The sequence below is a fragment of the Astyanax mexicanus genome, chromosome 7, assembly GCF_023375975.1.
Source record: "Astyanax mexicanus isolate ESR-SI-001 chromosome 7, AstMex3_surface, whole genome shotgun sequence".
In the NCBI taxonomy this organism is placed as follows: domain Eukaryota; kingdom Metazoa; phylum Chordata; class Actinopteri; order Characiformes; family Acestrorhamphidae; genus Astyanax; species Astyanax mexicanus.
Window position 1 is genome coordinate 20,073,689 of NC_064414.1, and position 18,682 is coordinate 20,092,370.

Consider the following 18,682-nt stretch of genomic DNA (forward strand, 5'->3'; position numbering starts at 1 on the left):
GTATCTTTACATATCCCAGACTAGTTTTCCTCTATTTTGAAAAAAAAGAAGAATTCCATAAAACGCATGATGATCATCTTTCCCTTTCAAAATAGATTTTTTAAATATAATAATACTATACTTGGTATATATGCGCAATGATTAAAGTATATATTACAAATGACAGTACCTGTAAAATTAATGTATATGACTTAAAGTATATTAAATATATTAAATTAAGTATATTAAAAATATAACATTTTAAATGTGTATTTAAAAATGTAATGTATAATTTATTTTTTAAAAAGTATATATGTTTTTAAAAAGTGTATACGCTAAACCCTTGTAGGTTTACTTGTAGTCAAACACAGGTTTACAAAAGTGTTTTAATAATTTAGATATTCTTTAAACCATAACATGCATCAAAATAAACACTCAGACAATCACATTGGGTCCTCAGAAATTTATTTAATACTTTAGTTCTCATAGAACTGCTGAAACCTTTACAGGAACAACTTTTTGCTACTTTATATAAAATAGACTTTCTATTTTAGAAAGATAGGGAACGCTAAAAACAATCATAAAATTTTGCATTGTTGGCATTTTAAACATAGGCTTATCTATATTTTTACAAATAAATCCATTTTATCTAGAAGTCTATTACAAAACATTTAAACCCACAACACCTTCTGATTAAAATTCCCCACAAAAGCTAAAGCCATTTACAGAAATCTAAGTAGCTGTGTGCTGAAATAAACTTTAATACAATCTTATGCAAAACATTGTGCATCCTTGGCCAAATGATATTTTATTGTTCGTCTATGTAAAACATGAAGAGTTAACAAACCCCAAATTCATATTTATTTTTTTGACATTTAACATAAAATCATGACATTTTAATGTGCCATTACTTGTACACTTAACACTTTTTTTTTTTACAGTATTTTAAATTGAAGAAATGTGCATCAAGTCTGCATTAAAATGTATTGTAAATGTATAAAGTGTCTAATTAAGTAGTCAACCAATGAATTCACTAGTCAGTTTTGTAAGCCGTAGTCGAATAGTGGAATGCAATGTGTGAAATTACAGAGGTAGAAATTACAGTACAATCAGGGGGAGAGAAGCACAAATTCTAAACATCAGCATAGCATAACAACATAAACAAACATATTAAATTACAAACATATGAATAGGGGGATGGATGAAGTCAAATCATATTTTCTTTCTTAGTTCATATCATCTAACACCACTAAAATAACTTTTGAATAACTGTTTTCTTTGATTGCATCTTACCATGAAAGGCCTATAGATCATGTTTACACTCTCTGGGAGGATCCAGTTTAAAATCTGAGAGGATCCAGTTTATATTCTCTGAAAATAGCCAGTTTACACTCTCTAAGAGGATCCAGTTTAAATTCTCTGAAAGGATCCAGTTTCTCTCTAAATGGATAGAGGTTTTACTCTCTAAGAAGATCCAGTTTCAATTATCTGAGATGATCCAGTTTTTAATTAAAGATTTGATCAAAATTGACAATATTATACCTCTTATTATGGTCAATATGATAAAATGTTTTATATAAACTACCACTAAAGAATGTGTTTCTCTCCTCCTTGTAAAGTACATACAAAAAAAATCTAAATGTGACAGATGGCATCTGAAAACAGAATTACTTATAATGTAGATGTATGGCATTCTATTTCTTCATGATTGGTAGTAAATGGGGGTTGTTACCTAAAATTGTCACATAAAAATTATATAACATAGTAACACAGTTGGTTGGCAGCAAAATCATCACACTTAGTAAAGCATTATCATAACATTGTTCATAACATACCTTTTCTTCAATTATTAAAATGTTTCTATTTTGTTCAAAGCTTTGCTTTAACATATTAATCAGATCATTATAATTTCCATTGGGATCAAGCTGTTCCAAGAACAACACAAAGCTATTCTCCAGGATATTAAAATATGGCATTCATTAATGAGGCACATTCTTCAGCTGCGGCGAGGAGAGGACTCAGGAAATAAAAGTAATTAATATTCAACCCCACTGGTGAAGCTATCCTGCTTATGAGCTTTGATGGCCTTTAGCGCACATGCTAAGGTCTGTGTTCTTTTTCATGGAATTCTTAAGCTCTTCATTATAGCTCCTTCATTATATTCATCCTGACGGGTAAAGTAAATGAAAATCATGTTTACAGTGGTTATTGAAATGGGCCGAGTAGAAAAGCACTGAGATTAAATCAATTTACCATGAAGTGACTGACAGCTTGAGTAAAAAACTTGGCTTCACACTCTCACTTCTCTGTCTCCACTGGAGAGGCCAAGAGAGACAAGCATAAGTATAATGGAGTTAATGTTAGGTGGAGCAGACCTCTCTGAATAATCAGAGGTTTAATTAGCCAGGGGGGAAATGCTGCAGCACACCAGACACATCTTCATTGCTGTCATCAGCCTCAAAATGGATCATCTTCCAATCAGTCTTGTATACACTCAAAGACACACGGTGCACTCTGCATCTCATGAGGAAAGCACTTAACCATGACAGCAATGAATGAATAAAGATGCTCATTAGTGACAATAACAGCCATAACGGGGAGGTGTATCAGCTCGCCTCCACAGCTGAGGGAAACATCACAGCGTGTGGGAGAAATCTGTGATCTTAACTTCCTTTTTTCTGAGTGTGATCTTCAGGAGTGCTGGAGATGCTCCCATCCCCTGACTCTCTGTGTGAGATGACGACTCCTATTGTTCTGAAATAAGATGAATCTAAGTGATACGAACAGATGTAGAACTTTTAATAGACCTGTAGACGTGTTGGTTTTCCAATCCAAAAAAAAGGACAGTTAGGATATCTTTGTGTGTGTGTGTATATATATATATATATATATATATATATATATATATATATATATATATATATATATATATATATATATATATATACACACACACAAAGAGATCCTAACCCTAGTCCTGAACTACCCCTTACCCAGCACTGTAGAGCTTAGCATTTTCTACATTTGGTCCGATATAATATATAATATAATAATATTTTTGGTTTCGCAGTGCAGTTTAGTGAACAGACTAAAGAACTTTATTATGGCTGTTGAATAATCCTAGCTGATTTGTTTTATTTCTGTTCTGTGTATAAATAAGGGTTAATAAGGGTTAATCTACAGTTACAGTAGATACTGGAATCACCTGCATACGTTTTTGGATCATTCATACGGCAGCTTTGCCTGTGTGCACACAAAAGGGCAGTAGCATTTCGCCACATCACTGCAAACTACACTGTGGTTTGTGGCACCTTTTACACCAGCTATTTTTGTTTGGAACAAAACAAAAAGTCTGAACGTTTAGGCACACCAACTCTGATTCATGTAATCTACTATATCTGGCAAAGAGTGAGAAGGTAAGATAGAACAAAAAAACTATTTGCAAGGCAGAAGTATAGTTCAGGACCAGAATTAGGAACCAATCACTGCTGTCCAAGTGTTTTTCCATTTAAACACACCAGTTGCTATTTACACTGTGTGACCATTACACACTAAATGGGTCAATGGGTAAATGACAATGTCACCAAGAGCATCCATTCATTCCTTTTTGGAAATACATGGCTGTTTTTGGACAGAGACAACATGTTTATGCAGCAATACTAAAGATGTATCTATGAATACAGACCCCACTTTGAATTTCCCATCAGTACCTGCTCTTTGCTGTCTAATATGCATATTAATGCAGATTTAAATTATCCTCCAGTAGCAAAGCAAACAAACTATCATGAAATAAAGCAATCAAAATTCCAATATCCAAACAGAGTGAAAGCCAAAAATGACACAAAAGAGAGCAGATGGAGCCACACTATATAGTGAACAAAATCCCCTGACTGCAACTGGGAAACGCAGGGGAATAGAAAATATTGGAATCAACAGGGTCAGCATTATCACAGTTGGGTAAGAATCTATTAGCAATGTTGTTTTCGCCAAAGACTTTTCTCAGACTGGAAATAATATTGCATACTAATTTAAAATGAAAACAGCCTGCCTGTGATAAATATCATTCTCCTTCTGGATAATCCCCTCCTCAGAAAAATGTTCCACAAAGGGTGTTTGATCACTGGCATAGAAGAACTTCTATTGGTTCTCTAAAGAACCATGTTTTTAAGGTGTAAAGAACCAATTTTGTTAATTAGGATTAATACCATTGACATTTTGTTTGACTGAAATAATATTATAATAGCATAATAATGCAATTACACCCTTTTAGTAGCTTTAAATAGCTATGAACTTTTAATTATTAAACAAAAACACTGGAATATTTTTATATCCGCAATAAATAAAACAGAAATAAAATAAAGTCAGCTGTGGCTTATTCTCATTAATGTGCTCTCCTTACACAATGGTCAATAATAAATATTTCAGGAAAAAAAAATGGTTCAGCAATAAATATTGAGGTGGTGTCACTATATTGTATGATAATATGATAACTTAAAAAAGAAAAACAAATTCCTAATAAATATAAATAAGTTATCCTAAAGGGCTTAACCAAAAATAGTTAATCTGTAACACTGAATGAAGGCTTTTTCTGTAACTTTTATTTTGAATAGTATAGGATAGATTTAAACTGAGCCCCTCTAACCATATATATGATCATATATCAACAGTTTTTCACCTTTGGGAGAATTGAGAATTATTTATTAATTAGTAAATTATAGTAAATTTTCTTTACTATTATAATTCATTTTATTTTACGTACATCAAAAAATAGGAAAATATGAGTAAATAAAGCACATTTTAAAAACTGATTTTGATATATTTTATATTTATAATTGATATATGGTTGATATATGGTTGTTCTTTGGGAAGGCTTAACTATAGCAAAATAAATAAATACATCAATAAACAAATAAGCATTTCATCTGTAAAAAATGCTTAAAAACAGTGTGTAAGCCTAAAAGCATAAGCCTAAAAACTGTTGACAGTGTTTTCATTTAACAAGGAAATCTGCTTTCTATATGTGTACACACCAACAGTATAAAAAGTAGGTCACGGATATTTACAAGGCAACATGGTTCCCAAGTTTCATTGATTTTTTTTAACTGCATTTTCCTTCATCCCTCATTTCTGCTTTAGTCATGTGAAAGGAAAAAGCAGAGCATACAATACTATCGCTGAACGCCTCCTATGTCCGGCTCACAGATGGCAGAACAAATACAAAGCCACCACATATATATATATATATGGTGAGTTAAAGGGAAGAAGATGAGATGGAGGACATTGTGGAGAGTAGAGAGGGTGCCTTTGGGCATTACTGTGTTTTATGATCTTTTCTTAACATCGTGGTCTGACAAAAAATTTATAACTTTTCTGTGCAGTGAAAAAACATGTGTCTCCAAAATAATAGCTTTACAGGCATAAAAATTCTTATCTTTGAAGTAGTGCTGGGAGATTAATCAAATAGAATGTTTTAAAATAGGATAGATGAGATTGTACATTTTTACATTTTGAGCTTGCCAGAGGAAACCTCAGTGGATTGACTTCTGTTTGCACTTTGCATTTTGTTTAATATAAAAGCCCCTTGTAATGTTAAAGAGAGACGATTGCTAGTCTTAAAAAAATGCTAAGCTAAACATTTGTTTTAATATTGGTTTCATTTAAGTTTGAGTGTGCTTACAAAGTTTTGACTCTAAATGGTGCTGTTATTATTAAGAAAAACAGTAATTATTAAAAAGAACTAAAAACATCTAAATAAGAAATCTGTAAAAAGTATATTTAGAGCATTTCTATTGGTCTATTCATCTGTTTTTAATTATTTGTACAGTACAAGGTACAGAGCAGCTACAGAGTTAAAAAAGTGGAGCTTTTTTTGAAGATTCATGTTTTTTTTTTTTTTATTGGACAGGAACAAGAGAGTGGAGAGCTAGGATTGGTTTGTTGGTTGCTTGCGCCTCCTCGGTGCTAACAGCGTAAAGCTGTACAGATATGCTGAGGAACCTCGCAGGTAGAGAATTGTTAGGAGCTCTCTACAGTATGTGCTCTCCATGGTACCATCATCCAAAACCATCAAACAGCACTCTTTGACAACACTCACGCTTCTTGGCCCACCATGTTCCACTTTACATATACGCACGAGGCTGCATGGCTGCCTACACAGCTCGGCTCTTTCTCTCTCTCCCTTATTCAAGGATTCAAGGAGATTTTATAGTCATTCGCATCACATGTGGTACATGAGGTGGAACGAAATTGTGATCTCACGATCAATGTGTGATCTCACGATCAATGATGCTCCCTCCATCTCTCATTATCCCTGAAGGATTCCTGTCACACTCAATTGGATTGTACAGAATCATTTCGATTGCTGGTTTGAGCGAAAATGCCTGTTCTGTTTACAGTCCTCACCTTTTGTCTAGGGATGCACCGAATATTTTGCACCCAAAATATATGAGAAAAGACTGAACAATTACCGTATTTTTCACACTATAAGGCGCACTTAAAATCCTTTAATTTTCCCAAAAATCTTTACTGCACCTTATACAGGAGTTTCAGTTAGCACTAGCCGCTAACCGTAACACTCTTTCGCCATTCAGAGATAAGAATATCTGACTGTACTCTACGTGTTTACTGTGTTAAAACAAGCTATGTTCGACAAACCGCTAGCTGATAGCACCCTGGACACTCAGTGTTGCCGGAATACTCAGTGTTCCTCAGTGTAGTGCGGTCGGGTGGCATTTTCTAGGGCTTAAATGCTGATAACTGCAGCTAGCACTGCTGCTAATTGCGCTGTTAAAAATATTGGAAATCTAAGCTGCAAAAAAAAACAGAAGCGCTTTACTCACCCAAATAAACAGTTTTCAGGAGAGAAATCTGTGTAGATTAACATCCACCGCTGGTATGACTTCTCATGTGTGAAAATAGACCTTTATTGATAGTGAACCTTATAATATAGTTCGCCTTATAGTTTGTAAAATACGGTACTTGTTTATTTTAGCCAGGTTATTATTTAAGTGTTATTATTAAAGTTTTTTTTTAATAAGCAGCAGTGGCTAAAACTCCGCCTCCCTCCCCTCGACACCAGCAGCACTAAGAGCTATGAAGTGAAAAAGGGAGACTCCCGAGAACAGAAAAAACAAGGTTTATCTTTAGTTTTACTCTCTATTCACAATAACAAAATGAAATAAAATGTCCTGTATTAATTTCTCCTTACAAACAGGCCATGTTTTAGCTAAAAGGACCTGTAATACAGGGCTAGCTAGGATAGTAATGGTAGCTAAGTTAAATTAGAATTAGCATTTGTTTGTTTACCAAACGTCTGGCTGCTTTTCTCTGTGTAAATTGCAAGCACATTTGTCTTGATAACCCCTAACAATTTAAGTTTTGATTAATATAGCAGTTCTTAGATACATTTATGACTGGAATAGCACTGATTAAGTATATTCCTGATTATAATTGCACTGCTGAGGTAAATGTATTATTGGTTTGTCTGCTGTAGTATTAAAAAAACTATATTTCTAAATTGTAAATAACAAAAAAGTAAAAAAAATAAAAAGTTATTCAATTTATTCAGTAGTTACAATCTATTCAGAGGCAAAATGGGTAACACTTTACAATACATTAAACATAATAATTAACAGTACTTATGACAGAATGTCTCAAATAATTAAATGGCCTGTTAGGACATTATTAATACGAAAATGTTTAATTAATGTCTTAGTTTATTATTATTTACAACATTCTTAAATATTACTGTTTAGAAATTTTAATAATGTCCTAACTAGCGATGACTAATAATTAGCTGAAACTAGGCCTGTCAAAATTAACACATTAATGCATGCTGTTAATATGGAAACATTAATGTGTTAATGTTTTTAACGCAAATTAATTATGTGACACAACTGACAGAGCCTGGTGACGCATTAGCAGTTCCATTTAGCAATATAATACTGAACACTTGCTGTTGAGTTCAAAATGTAGATTGAACAGCTGATGGCATATTATTTGAATGTGGAATATGGAACTACATTACTGTCTATTTTCTCAAATTAAACTATCCGTTAAACTCAGTGATTCAAAACATTATAATATTCTAGTTTAAAAAGCATCAACACTACCCTGAGATATTATAATACCGTAGAAAAGGATAAAGTCTGCCATATACATATATCTTCCCAAAAATGCAGTACCAGCATAAAAAAATATATATCATGATTTTATCCATGATTTATTCACAGAATATTGCTGTGATTTAATACAATTAATATTTTTAAGTGACTGGCACCAGTATCACAAAGCTACGTGTTTCTAACACTAACACTTTTATTCACATTTAATTACTAATAACAAAAAAAACTGTAAATATATTGTGATTAATTTGATTCTTTTTAAAATTGGTTTTCACCACTAGTTGAAACATTACTTAACTTTTTAAAAATGTTTTATTCGGTCATAAGTACTGTTAATTGATGTACCCTTGTTGTTAAGTGTTGCCTTTTTTATATATTTGGTTTTGTTTTTTAGACAAAACAGTAATTTCGGTGCATCCCAGCTTTTGTTACAATTATATAACTCCCCAACTCTGTTTCTTTGAATTATCTTAAAAAAAATAACTTTTAGTTCAGTGTGACAGATGCAGGTATTTGAGAAGAACTTTGTGGCAGAAAAAAAACAAGTTGAATTCTGTTTCACCCGCATGATTCTGCCAAGACTGTGGGCTGACTAGATGGCATTCAGAAGCTAAATTCCCTTCGGTGGCTGTGAGCCACATCTCGAGGCTGAGGCGCATGTCTGTTGGGCTGTGAGAGAGAAGCTTTTCAGCCTGTGTCTGTGTGTGTCGAGTGCTTTCAAGGCCTCTAGGTTGACATGACAAAGCTGCCCTCCACCAGCGTGCCCCTGACAGGGACATCTGGCCTGAAAGCCACTGTAGCCATGGTAGCCTCCCCCACCGCTCTGGAAGCTCAGTTACAACAGCAGATACTGTAAAATAAAAAAAATGAAGTAACAAAAAAACAAAAACAAAAGCTGAGCAAAATGGGACATGCATCACTTAATCCTGTTACCTCCCAAAAATAAACTGTAAAATGTTCAGGGGAAAGCCAGCTGTATAAACCATAGTGGGCTCTCGGCTCAGACCATGAAGGGGCACGGAGCCCACAGGTATACGTTCCAACTGTGCACCACAAAGACTGACTTGACTAAAGGTTCCAATATTTATTTAACCCCCAAAACTCTGAGGTCCTCTAACTAAGACTATACCATAGATGCACAATAAAATAATGGTACCTAAATAGTTCCTGACTTTATTATACTGAATTTCTTCAACTCTTTACAAAATATTTTTTAAAGGGTTAATATTACTACAATTTAAAATATAAAACAAAATGCTTTTTAAACTACTCTTTATTCAAACTAAAAAACTACGAACTCTCTTTATTACAATTTCACAGGCGTTTTACACTGCCATTGAGCAAGAACTGGTATCGTGTCCCATGATTTTTGTGTGGAGGATGTTCTGCGCTGAAGGCGGATTAGATTTCAGAGTCACTTATATTTTGCATGGACAATTCTAGCCAAACACAATCAGCCACGAGCATTACCACCCACTATGCTGTCCACTGTGGGTGCTAAGGCCTTCTATGAAGTATTCCTGATACCACATGACACTGTGGCCTGAGAAATGTTGAATTTCGAATTTTGACACCCACTATTGAAAAACTTTGGTTTTAACAGTTTTTACATCATAATATACTCTTTAATTAAAAGAAGTGTGAATACATAAAACTGCATGTTTCATTTCATTACCAGGTTTTTTTTTTGGACAAACAATCATTCCAAGGAATCATTTTTAGCACCTTTATGTTAAGAGTGTAGAAGTGAACGATTATGAATTTTGTTTTAGATTTAATATTTGAATAATAAGCCTAGAGTTTAAGGGGTTAGGCAGGGATCTCCTTAGTGAAATCAGATGATGTGGAGCTGGGCTGAAACTAATACCTGTAGATACTTGGCTCCTCAATGGCCTGAGCCTGAGAATCATAAAGGATATGACCAAGTTCCCAAAGCTCTACCTGAGACCAGAGATTTGACTGAGATCAGAGCAGTCATTAGGCCAAGAGGACCAGCTGAATGTGTGAGTCTGTGTCAAGAAGCCGGTCCACAATAAAGTTTCCATCGTTTTCAGGCAGAGATTTTGGTCAGTTGAGGAACTCGGCGGATAGGCTTCTGGTGCAGCGGGCAGAGCGGAACTTGAGTTCATGGTAGCACTGCACAAAGCTGTGGTAGATAAAGGTGATGGGCAACGCCAGAAGCACAATTCCGCTCACGACGCACAGACCGCCCAGCACGCGCCCCGGCACGGTGATGGGGTACATGTCTCCATAGCCGACAGTCGTCATGGAGATAATAACCCACCAGCAGGCGGCGGGGATGCTGGCATACTCCTCGTTCCCAGACTTAAGGTCCAGTCCGTGCTCCAGCAGCTGAGCCAGGGCACCGAAGATGGCCATGGCCACGCAGATGAAGACCAGCAGCATGACCATTTCGCGGTAGCACCGTCGCAACGTCAGTCCCAGAGTCTGCAGTCCCAAGAAGTGGCGTGCCAACTTGATGACCCAGAAGATGCGCATCATGCGCAGAACACGCAGGGTCACGCCGGCCCGCTGCAGCTGAGAGTTCTCCCCGGTCAGGACTGTCATGGTCACCGAGACGTAGTATGGGGCTATGGCCAGCAGATCGATGATGTTCAGCGGCCGCTTGACAAACTTGCACTTGTCACGGGAGATGATAAAGCGCACGAGGCACTCCGCCGTGAACCAGCCGATGCACACCGCCTCGATGATCCTGAGTAGACGCATAGTTATGGGGGGAAAGTGAAGAGAGCCATTAAAAGAGAGCGAGGCATTGATTTAGCTCAGCATGAATTTGCTCTGACAAGCAGCATGATCTATGTCAAACAATAAGTGGAGCAAAATTAATCAAATCACAATCAGCAGTCCAATTAAAAGGGCCTGCCTCTCGGGAGCAGTAAATAAAAGCATCTTTGTGAGTGGCTATGGATCAACCTTCTGCGTTGCTTCAAAGTAGCACAGCAATAATAATTAGTTAGCAAAATTGCACTCCAAATTACCAATTACTAATCCGCACTTAGCACAGACCTTATTATTAACATGATAAACAAAGCACGTCCATTTAGGCAGGAAACTGAGTTACGCTGATCTATCTAGTGTGAGGACTCTACAACGTTAACCATGCAAGCGCCTAAGGACCCTGTGAGGCCTAGCAACATCTATGGCTTAAGGAGAGCCCTTTACTTGTTTATTTCAAGATACAATGGTTTCTAGACCTACAGTCATATGCAAAAGTTTGAAGACCACTGGTAAACAGCTTGTTTTGTTGATTTTCAAAGTGTAAATTCAAATAATTTAACAAATTTCTTCTGCAACTTTTACAACATATAATGTTTTATATAAAATTGTTTTGTGCACACAGTTATTACGTATCAACATGTGCAGAGTTGTGTCCTTTGTACATATTTCTACTTCAAAAATGAACATAGCTTTTTACCAGGAGATTCCGCATTATTGTATGTGACTGTATAGCACTAAAGTTAACTGAGGAAATTCAATGAAATTTGTCAGCCCACAGATTTCTACGCTTCAGCATTAAAATCTTTTTGCAATACCCATATTGTATTGTACAAGAGGTTGCCCTTTTTCTTTTGACACAGTGGCCAATTTAACACCATTGTAAAATTCTTACACATAAGTGGTAATGTTGCTAGGCCTGAGAGTTTTAGGAAAAAGTACAAAGTAAAAATCAAAAGTTTAATCCAGTCCAATTCAGAGCCCAGACACAGCTGAAGATTTTAGTCTACCTTATTAATATATTATGTCGTATATTATATTTAAGATATGCAGTGTGTAAGCTGAATTCATACAGTTATTTTACATGTATATGCTGTTATTTATATGTTATTTTTATAACTTTACATTAAATGAAAATGGGGATGAAAATCTAAGGATGCATAAAATATATGGCAACTAAAATTATTTGGCCACAAACTACAAAAAGGGACAAAAATGAATGTCTTATAATAAACAAAGACAGTACTCAACAATGATTTATTTTAAGTCATATTTCAGTGTTTCCTCTAATGTTAGGATTTTTTAGGCAGGGGTAGAAGGCCCTCATTTCTTCCCCTGGTACCCCCTGGAAGTAAATTTATCACTAGAATGGCACTGATAAGGTTGATTTATGGCTAGAACAGCACTGCTGAAGTAAATTAAAGACTAGAATAGCACAATTCTTCAAATTTCAAGGACAGTAATGATTTTATTTAAGAAAAATGCTGCAGGTGGTAGGCTAATAAAAATGCAGAGGTAATACAATTTTGCAGTTTAATACAATACAATTTTCCCAAGAAACTTTATAGGCTACAATTTTTAATATGAGCTATTAATAATATTTATATACAGTTATATGTTTATATATATATATATGCTTTTTAATATGGTCACAGCTCTGTTGGGCATCCTGAATAGGAGTCAGACAGCAAAGGTTGGCAACAAAAGAGACAGGTAAAGCTGAGGTGTGCAGAGATTCATTTCTAGAAATGAGCAACTGCAGAGCTACTGTTTCACATCCACTTGTATTGAAATATGCTGTATGAATAGCATTAGTTGCCTTAATCCTGTGACAGGGATAAATGTCATTTTGAAAATAAAAGCTGGCACATATGTACAGTAACATTTTGATTTCAAGTGGTGTGGAACTAATGACGACATCAAAGAGACAGATTGTTCATATTTGATCAATAAAAATGCTTACTGTGAAGACACTGAACTGCAATTAAAAGCTTTTACAGAGATCAAAGCTGCTGGAAAATGTTGAGAACATCTTTGTAACCTGTCATATATTAATTACATGACAAACCTGTTGCTTCCCCAAAACAGACCTTTCTTAGAACACACACATACATACAAAACACACACACACATAAAAATGGCTGTCCGCTCCTCAGGTACCAGTACCTTCAGAACAGTCCACGTGGCAATATAGATACAAGACAGACAGAAACAGAGGTTAAAAAGACATGGAAACACCATGGCAGAGATGATAAAGGAAAGGGAATCAATAGTTAACACAAGTCATTATTCATGACCCCCCACCCCCACCCCTCAGTAGTCTACGGTTAGTTAACATCTTAATAGAATATGCTGTTTACCTTACTGTGCAATAAGACAAAGATTTTCTGTACCTTCAGTGCCCATTGAGTCTGAATTAATCACTGTACCGGTATGAAAATAATGGCAAGGGAAGATGGAGCTCATTGACAATTCAGCACCTTGGAGAGAGATCATTTCCACATGATTTACTTTGTGAGCAAGTATTTGCCCAGGCAACAGGGGGACAGTCTAAACTTAGCACAACTATACAACAGAGACCACTGACATCTTGTCTTTTGTTCTTTATTCTAGAGCTACATTATCTTACAAACGTACACCCCTCACATTTTGTAAATTGTACATATTTTATTATGTCCTTTAATGGGACAACACTGAAGATATGATGCTTTGATACAATGTAAAGTAGTCAGTGTATATCTTGTATAACAGTCATTAATGTCTAAATGGCCAAATCGTGCCCCAAATGTCAATATTTTTTGTGGCCACCATTATTTTCCACCACTGCCTTAATTCTCTTGGTCATAAAGGTCACTAGAGCTTCACAAGTTGCCATTGGAATCCTTTTGATGGACCCATAGTTTATCCTATAATTTAAAGCCAACCTCTGGATATTACGCTGAACAGGTGGACTTATTTTTCGGTCCACCCTGGGGAAGTCTGTTTCGAGTGGAAACTGTCCTGTGCAACCTAGGCCATATTTTGTGGAGACCCACATTTCTTACCCACATCTTTAGAGAGTTTTCTTGCTTAAAGTGCCATGTTGAATAGCCAGTGGCCAGTAGGGGTGGGCGATATGGGCCTAAAATTATATCAAAATATTATTTCATGCACTTCAAATATCTCCTTATATTTATATTTTATGGAAAATGAATGGCTAATTTGTGTGCATTCTCTTTCTTTCCAGGAGATTAGACATTCAGCCACTTCTCTGTGTGTTGATTTATCTTGATGGCACCACAAATTTATACTGTTATACAAACTTTACATTTAGTGCTTAGTGCTGGACGGTGTGGCCAAAATGCATATCATTGTATTTTTCAAGATTCTGACGGTTTCATGGTATATCACAGTACTTTTATAATTTGTTTTTTATTATCATTTTTTGCATGACTGGGCTTTAATATAGGTTTTTGAGTTTCTGTCTTGTTAGGAGTACATTTAATATTAAACACTAAGGCTTTAAATTAAGGCTTTGATTAGTATTGGGTTTACTCTGCCTCACAAAATTACACAATTAATGAAGAAATCAAACAATAGACCTTAAAAATCGATACACTAACAAGTTTAACACTGCTAACAAAATTAAATATTTAAATAAATAGTTCCACAAACACTATAAACAAACCTAAAATACTTAATGCTTACGAATTCAAATAGATATTTCTCAAAAGTGCTATTGCACAAGTTAGATACAATTTTAATATAAATTTACTATATGTTATTCCTGAAGCCATTATAGGTATTACAGTATTTAAATCAGCTACAATTCCCTTCTTTCTCCAGTTAACAAATACATTTAAATCATTCTTCAAGCTACAGTATTAATATATTTAAAAGGGCTATAGGTACTGCTCTATTTTACTGGGATAAAAACACTGGGACAGAAACAGCAGCAGGAGGTGCTCTGATTTCTCTCCAGGAAGAAGCTAGACCAGCCTGTGACTCTCTTCTTTGATGGTTCTGTTCCGCACGGCGCTCCGCAGCTCCCTCTAGCGGTGTGGCGGTATGACAGAAGCGCATACCGGTTCAAGTTCACCCTGCAGTACCGAATGAACCGGTGTACTGCCCAGCACTTCACTGACTACTTTGTATCAAAGTCATATCTTCAGTGCTGTTCCATGAAAAAATATAATAAAATATTTACACATTTGTGAGGGGTATATTCACTTTTGTGAGATGCTGTATCTAACAGTTTTATTCTATTTGGGCAGATGATTTTGCTTAGCTCTAACAAATGATTCTTCACACCAATAAAATAAAACCTAATTTCCTAAATGTGACTGAGTGAAAAAATGTCTAGAAATAAGATATACAATAACTTAAAACAATATAATATTCTTACCACTCATAATATACAACATGTCCAACTTGCCAACACTATTTTTGTCTGTGACAAGACAAGACATCCAAAAACATAACACAAGACATTATGCAGAGATGGATTATTAGATCATGCAAATCACTTTTCACAAGTTCTGCCATTGAATTCTGTTCTAATATTCCCATTCACTGATTTAGACAGAATACTCTAAATGCTTACTAACTTTATTGTGTTTCCTGATGGGCATATTCTGTACTCATTGTGTACACCATAAACTCATTCTGATTACCTGGGCTCTTCTCTTAAAACTCTACTCTTGCTGTCAAGATTATGGCTTTTAACCTCCTTTTTAAACACTATATGCTTATATATTGTCCCCTTTTAAAAATAATTTGCTCCTCCACTAAAGACTCCAAAGTAATTCTCTTACAAACACTTGGTAGTCATCTTTAAACGCTCTCTCTAAACACGAATTCTCAGTAAAATACTTTGAACACTCTCCATTCCTTTAATCACACTGTACTCTTCCTTTAAACACTCTACATACCCCTTCTAAATACATGACACTTGTCAAATCTTATCCATCAAGGGACAGTTGACTACAGGTTTTTCTTCTAAACAACCAGCAGCACACCTGGTTCCACTTTGATCAATTGCTCAGTCTTCAAATAGCTGATGACATGTGCTTCTGCTTGGCTGGAATAATCACCTGCAGCCACACCGACCCTTAAGTTAAGACTGAGCACTTCATATGTTCATATTTTACATTCCTCCTCTAACCCCTCTGTGCACTTCCCCATAAGACTTTTTAAACAATCAACGCTCCTCTAGACATTATGTAGCCCTTGTCTTTAAAAACACTCTTCACTATTCCTCTACGCATTTTGTACTTCTCTTCTAAACACTCCACACTGCTCCACTAAATGTTCTACACTCCTCTAAATACTGTACACCATTCCTATACTTCTCCTCTAAACACATTTCTTCCTCCAAACATTCAACACTCCTCCTCTGAACAATGCACACTTCCTGCAAACACTTCACACTGCTCCTCTAAACACTCTACTCTCCTCCTCTAAATACTCTACACCATTCCTTTAAAAATTGTATATTTTTTCTCTAAACACTACAATTTATTCCTCCAAACACTCAACCCTCCTCCTCTACACAATGCACTCTTCCTGCAAACACTCCACACTTCTCCTCCAAGCCCTCCTCTAAATCCTCCAAGTACACTTCCCCTTTTAACACTCAACCAAATCAAATACTACATGTACACTCCTCCTGTAAACACTTAACGCTTCTCCTGAAAACACTCCACTCTCCTCCTGTAAACACTCTACACTCCTGTAAACATTCTACAGTTCTCCTGAAAACACTCTGCTCTCCTCCTGTAAACACTCCTCACTCTTCCTGTAAACACTGTATGCTCCTCCTGTAAACACCCCACACTACTCCTCTAAACACTCCACATACACTCCTACTGTAAACACTGTATGCTTCTCCTGTAAACACATCCCACACTGCTCCCATCATCATTCCACACTACTTCTTTAAGCACTACTTTTAGCACTCCATGTACACTCCTCCTGTAAACAGCTATGCTCATCCTGTAAACACTCTACAGTCCTTCTGTAAACACTCCATGTTCACTCTTCTTTCAAACATTGCATGTCTACACTCCTCTTCTAAACACTCCTTGCACCTGAAATCCTCCAGTAAACTCTTAAGTTATTTGTTCCATATACACTCCTTACTTTTCTAGACACTTTATTTACACCCCTCCTCTAAATATTACACCCCTAAACACTACACGTACACTCCTTTTTTAAACACTGCATCCCTCTAAACATCCCCTGTACACTTTAAACACTCTCCTCTCCTCCGCTAAACACTCCTTGTACCTGAACTCTTCCAGTAAACAGAACAGAACTCTTCTGAAATCCGTTTTTCAAGTCATGCCGTGCACCAGTACCCCTCCACACTGCTGTAAACAGTCCATGTACCTGTACTCGTCCTTTTCTAAATACTCCGTGTACCTGTGCTCCTCCACCTCGTTGCTCTCGGCCGTCTTCCAGTCGGGCAGCGTGCTCGCGCACAGCATGACCATGGACACGATCACAAAGATGACGGAGACGGAGGCGAGGATCTGCGCGGCCACGGACGAGGTGGGCTCCTCGAAGGTGCGGCGCATCCGCTCGAGCCACTTGGCGTCGCGGTGGGCGTGCGGCCCCTCGGCTTCGGAGCGCCGGTCCTCGTCGCCGTAGCGCGTGTAGGTCTCGGACATGCGCTCGTCCAGGCGCCGCTGGCAGCAGAACTCGAGGTGCGCGCTCTCCAGCCCCCAGTACAGCATCTCGTTGTAGAAGGAGAGCTCGCACATGTGCGGCGCCACGCGCAGGGTGCCGTGCTGCGCGTACACCATGAGGAAGCCGAACGCCTCCGCGTGCCGGTCGAAGAAGAACTCGTTGCTCTCGCGGTCGTAGTCGTCGCACACCTCCAGCACCTCGCGCTCGGACGCGCAGCTGTGCAGGCGGCTGAGTCTCCGCAGGGGAAAGTCCTTCATCACGTCCTGAGGAAACGCGTACCGTGCGCCGCCCACGTTGATGATACACGCGCGCTTACCGAACTTCATCACTGCTGCTGCTGCTGCGCGCTCCTCGCGGCCACGCTCGGCGGTTGGGTGCGCGCGGGCGCGGACTGGAGCTGGAGCGCGAGGTGCATGGCTCAGCCTGGCTCAGCTCCAGCTAGGGTTCAGCTCGAGAGTGCAGTGCTGGGAATACTGGGGCTGCTGTTAGTGGAGGAGGAGAGGTTGCGCGCGGACATGGCGAGAGGAAAAGTTCAGTGGTGGAGCTCCAGAGAGAGTGAGTGAGTGAGTGAGAGAAAGAGAGAGAGGAGTGATGTCACGCGCGCAAACACATCCACACAGACAAACACACACAAACACAAAGACACAAACATACTAATGGGTCATTAAAAAATGGAAGGGGGTTGCATTTTATTATTATCATTGCAAAAAACTAATATATTGTGTTATTTTCGATTAAAAAAATCTATATTTTCTTAATCAATATTTTGCACCATCAATATGTTATCCAGTTGTATTTTATGATTAATGGTTATTTTTTTTTTGAGTAATTCATATGTAACCATGGGTAAAAATAAATATATGCTGTGTTTACCTTGGCCAAGGCAGGCTTCAAGGCCTCTTCTTGGAGTTGGTACGAAATGTGTACATTTAATCAGTATTTTGTGGACTAATATGAGATATGTGTAAGCTTCACAAGTGTTGTCTATGAATTTTAAAAACAGACAGAAACCTATGGCAACTGTTTTAGGATTAGAACAGGCTAGTCAGTCAAATTGAGAGCAGTGATCATTTTAGGCCTGGTCAACCTCAAGAATGTTCCTTCGTTATTGGTGGAACAGCATGGGATGAGGTCTGTTAGACAAGGCATAAAGACTTGGCCAAAACAGAGTAAAG

At 37.2% G+C, this 18,682-nt stretch overlaps 1 protein-coding gene across 1 annotated transcript; it reads right to left on the minus strand.

Annotated features, from left to right (window-relative positions):
* Positions 1 to 427: 427 nt before the first annotated feature.
* Positions 428 to 18,087, minus strand: LOC103047633 (potassium voltage-gated channel subfamily G member 3). The gene is made up of 2 exons (XM_007235267.3): positions 17,208 to 18,087; positions 428 to 10,815 (listed from the first exon to the last, which is right to left on the minus strand). Exons 1-2 carry the CDS (start codon positions 17,831 to 17,833, stop codon positions 10,170 to 10,172), a joined length of 1,272 nt encoding a protein of 423 aa, XP_007235329.3. The 5' UTR covers positions 17,834 to 18,087; the 3' UTR covers positions 428 to 10,169.
* Positions 18,088 to 18,682: the final 595 nt, after the last annotated feature.

Excerpts from the sequence above, each read along its gene's own strand:
- LOC103047633 (XM_007235267.3), bottom strand. The coding sequence starts at position 17,833 with ATGAAGTTCGGTAAGCGCGCGTGTATCATCAACGTGGGCGGCGCACGG. Across the intron at positions 10,816-17,207 it reads TTAGAAAAGGACGAGTACAG|GATCATCGAGGCGGTGTGCA; the intron begins GTACATGGACTG and ends GCGTCTACTCAG.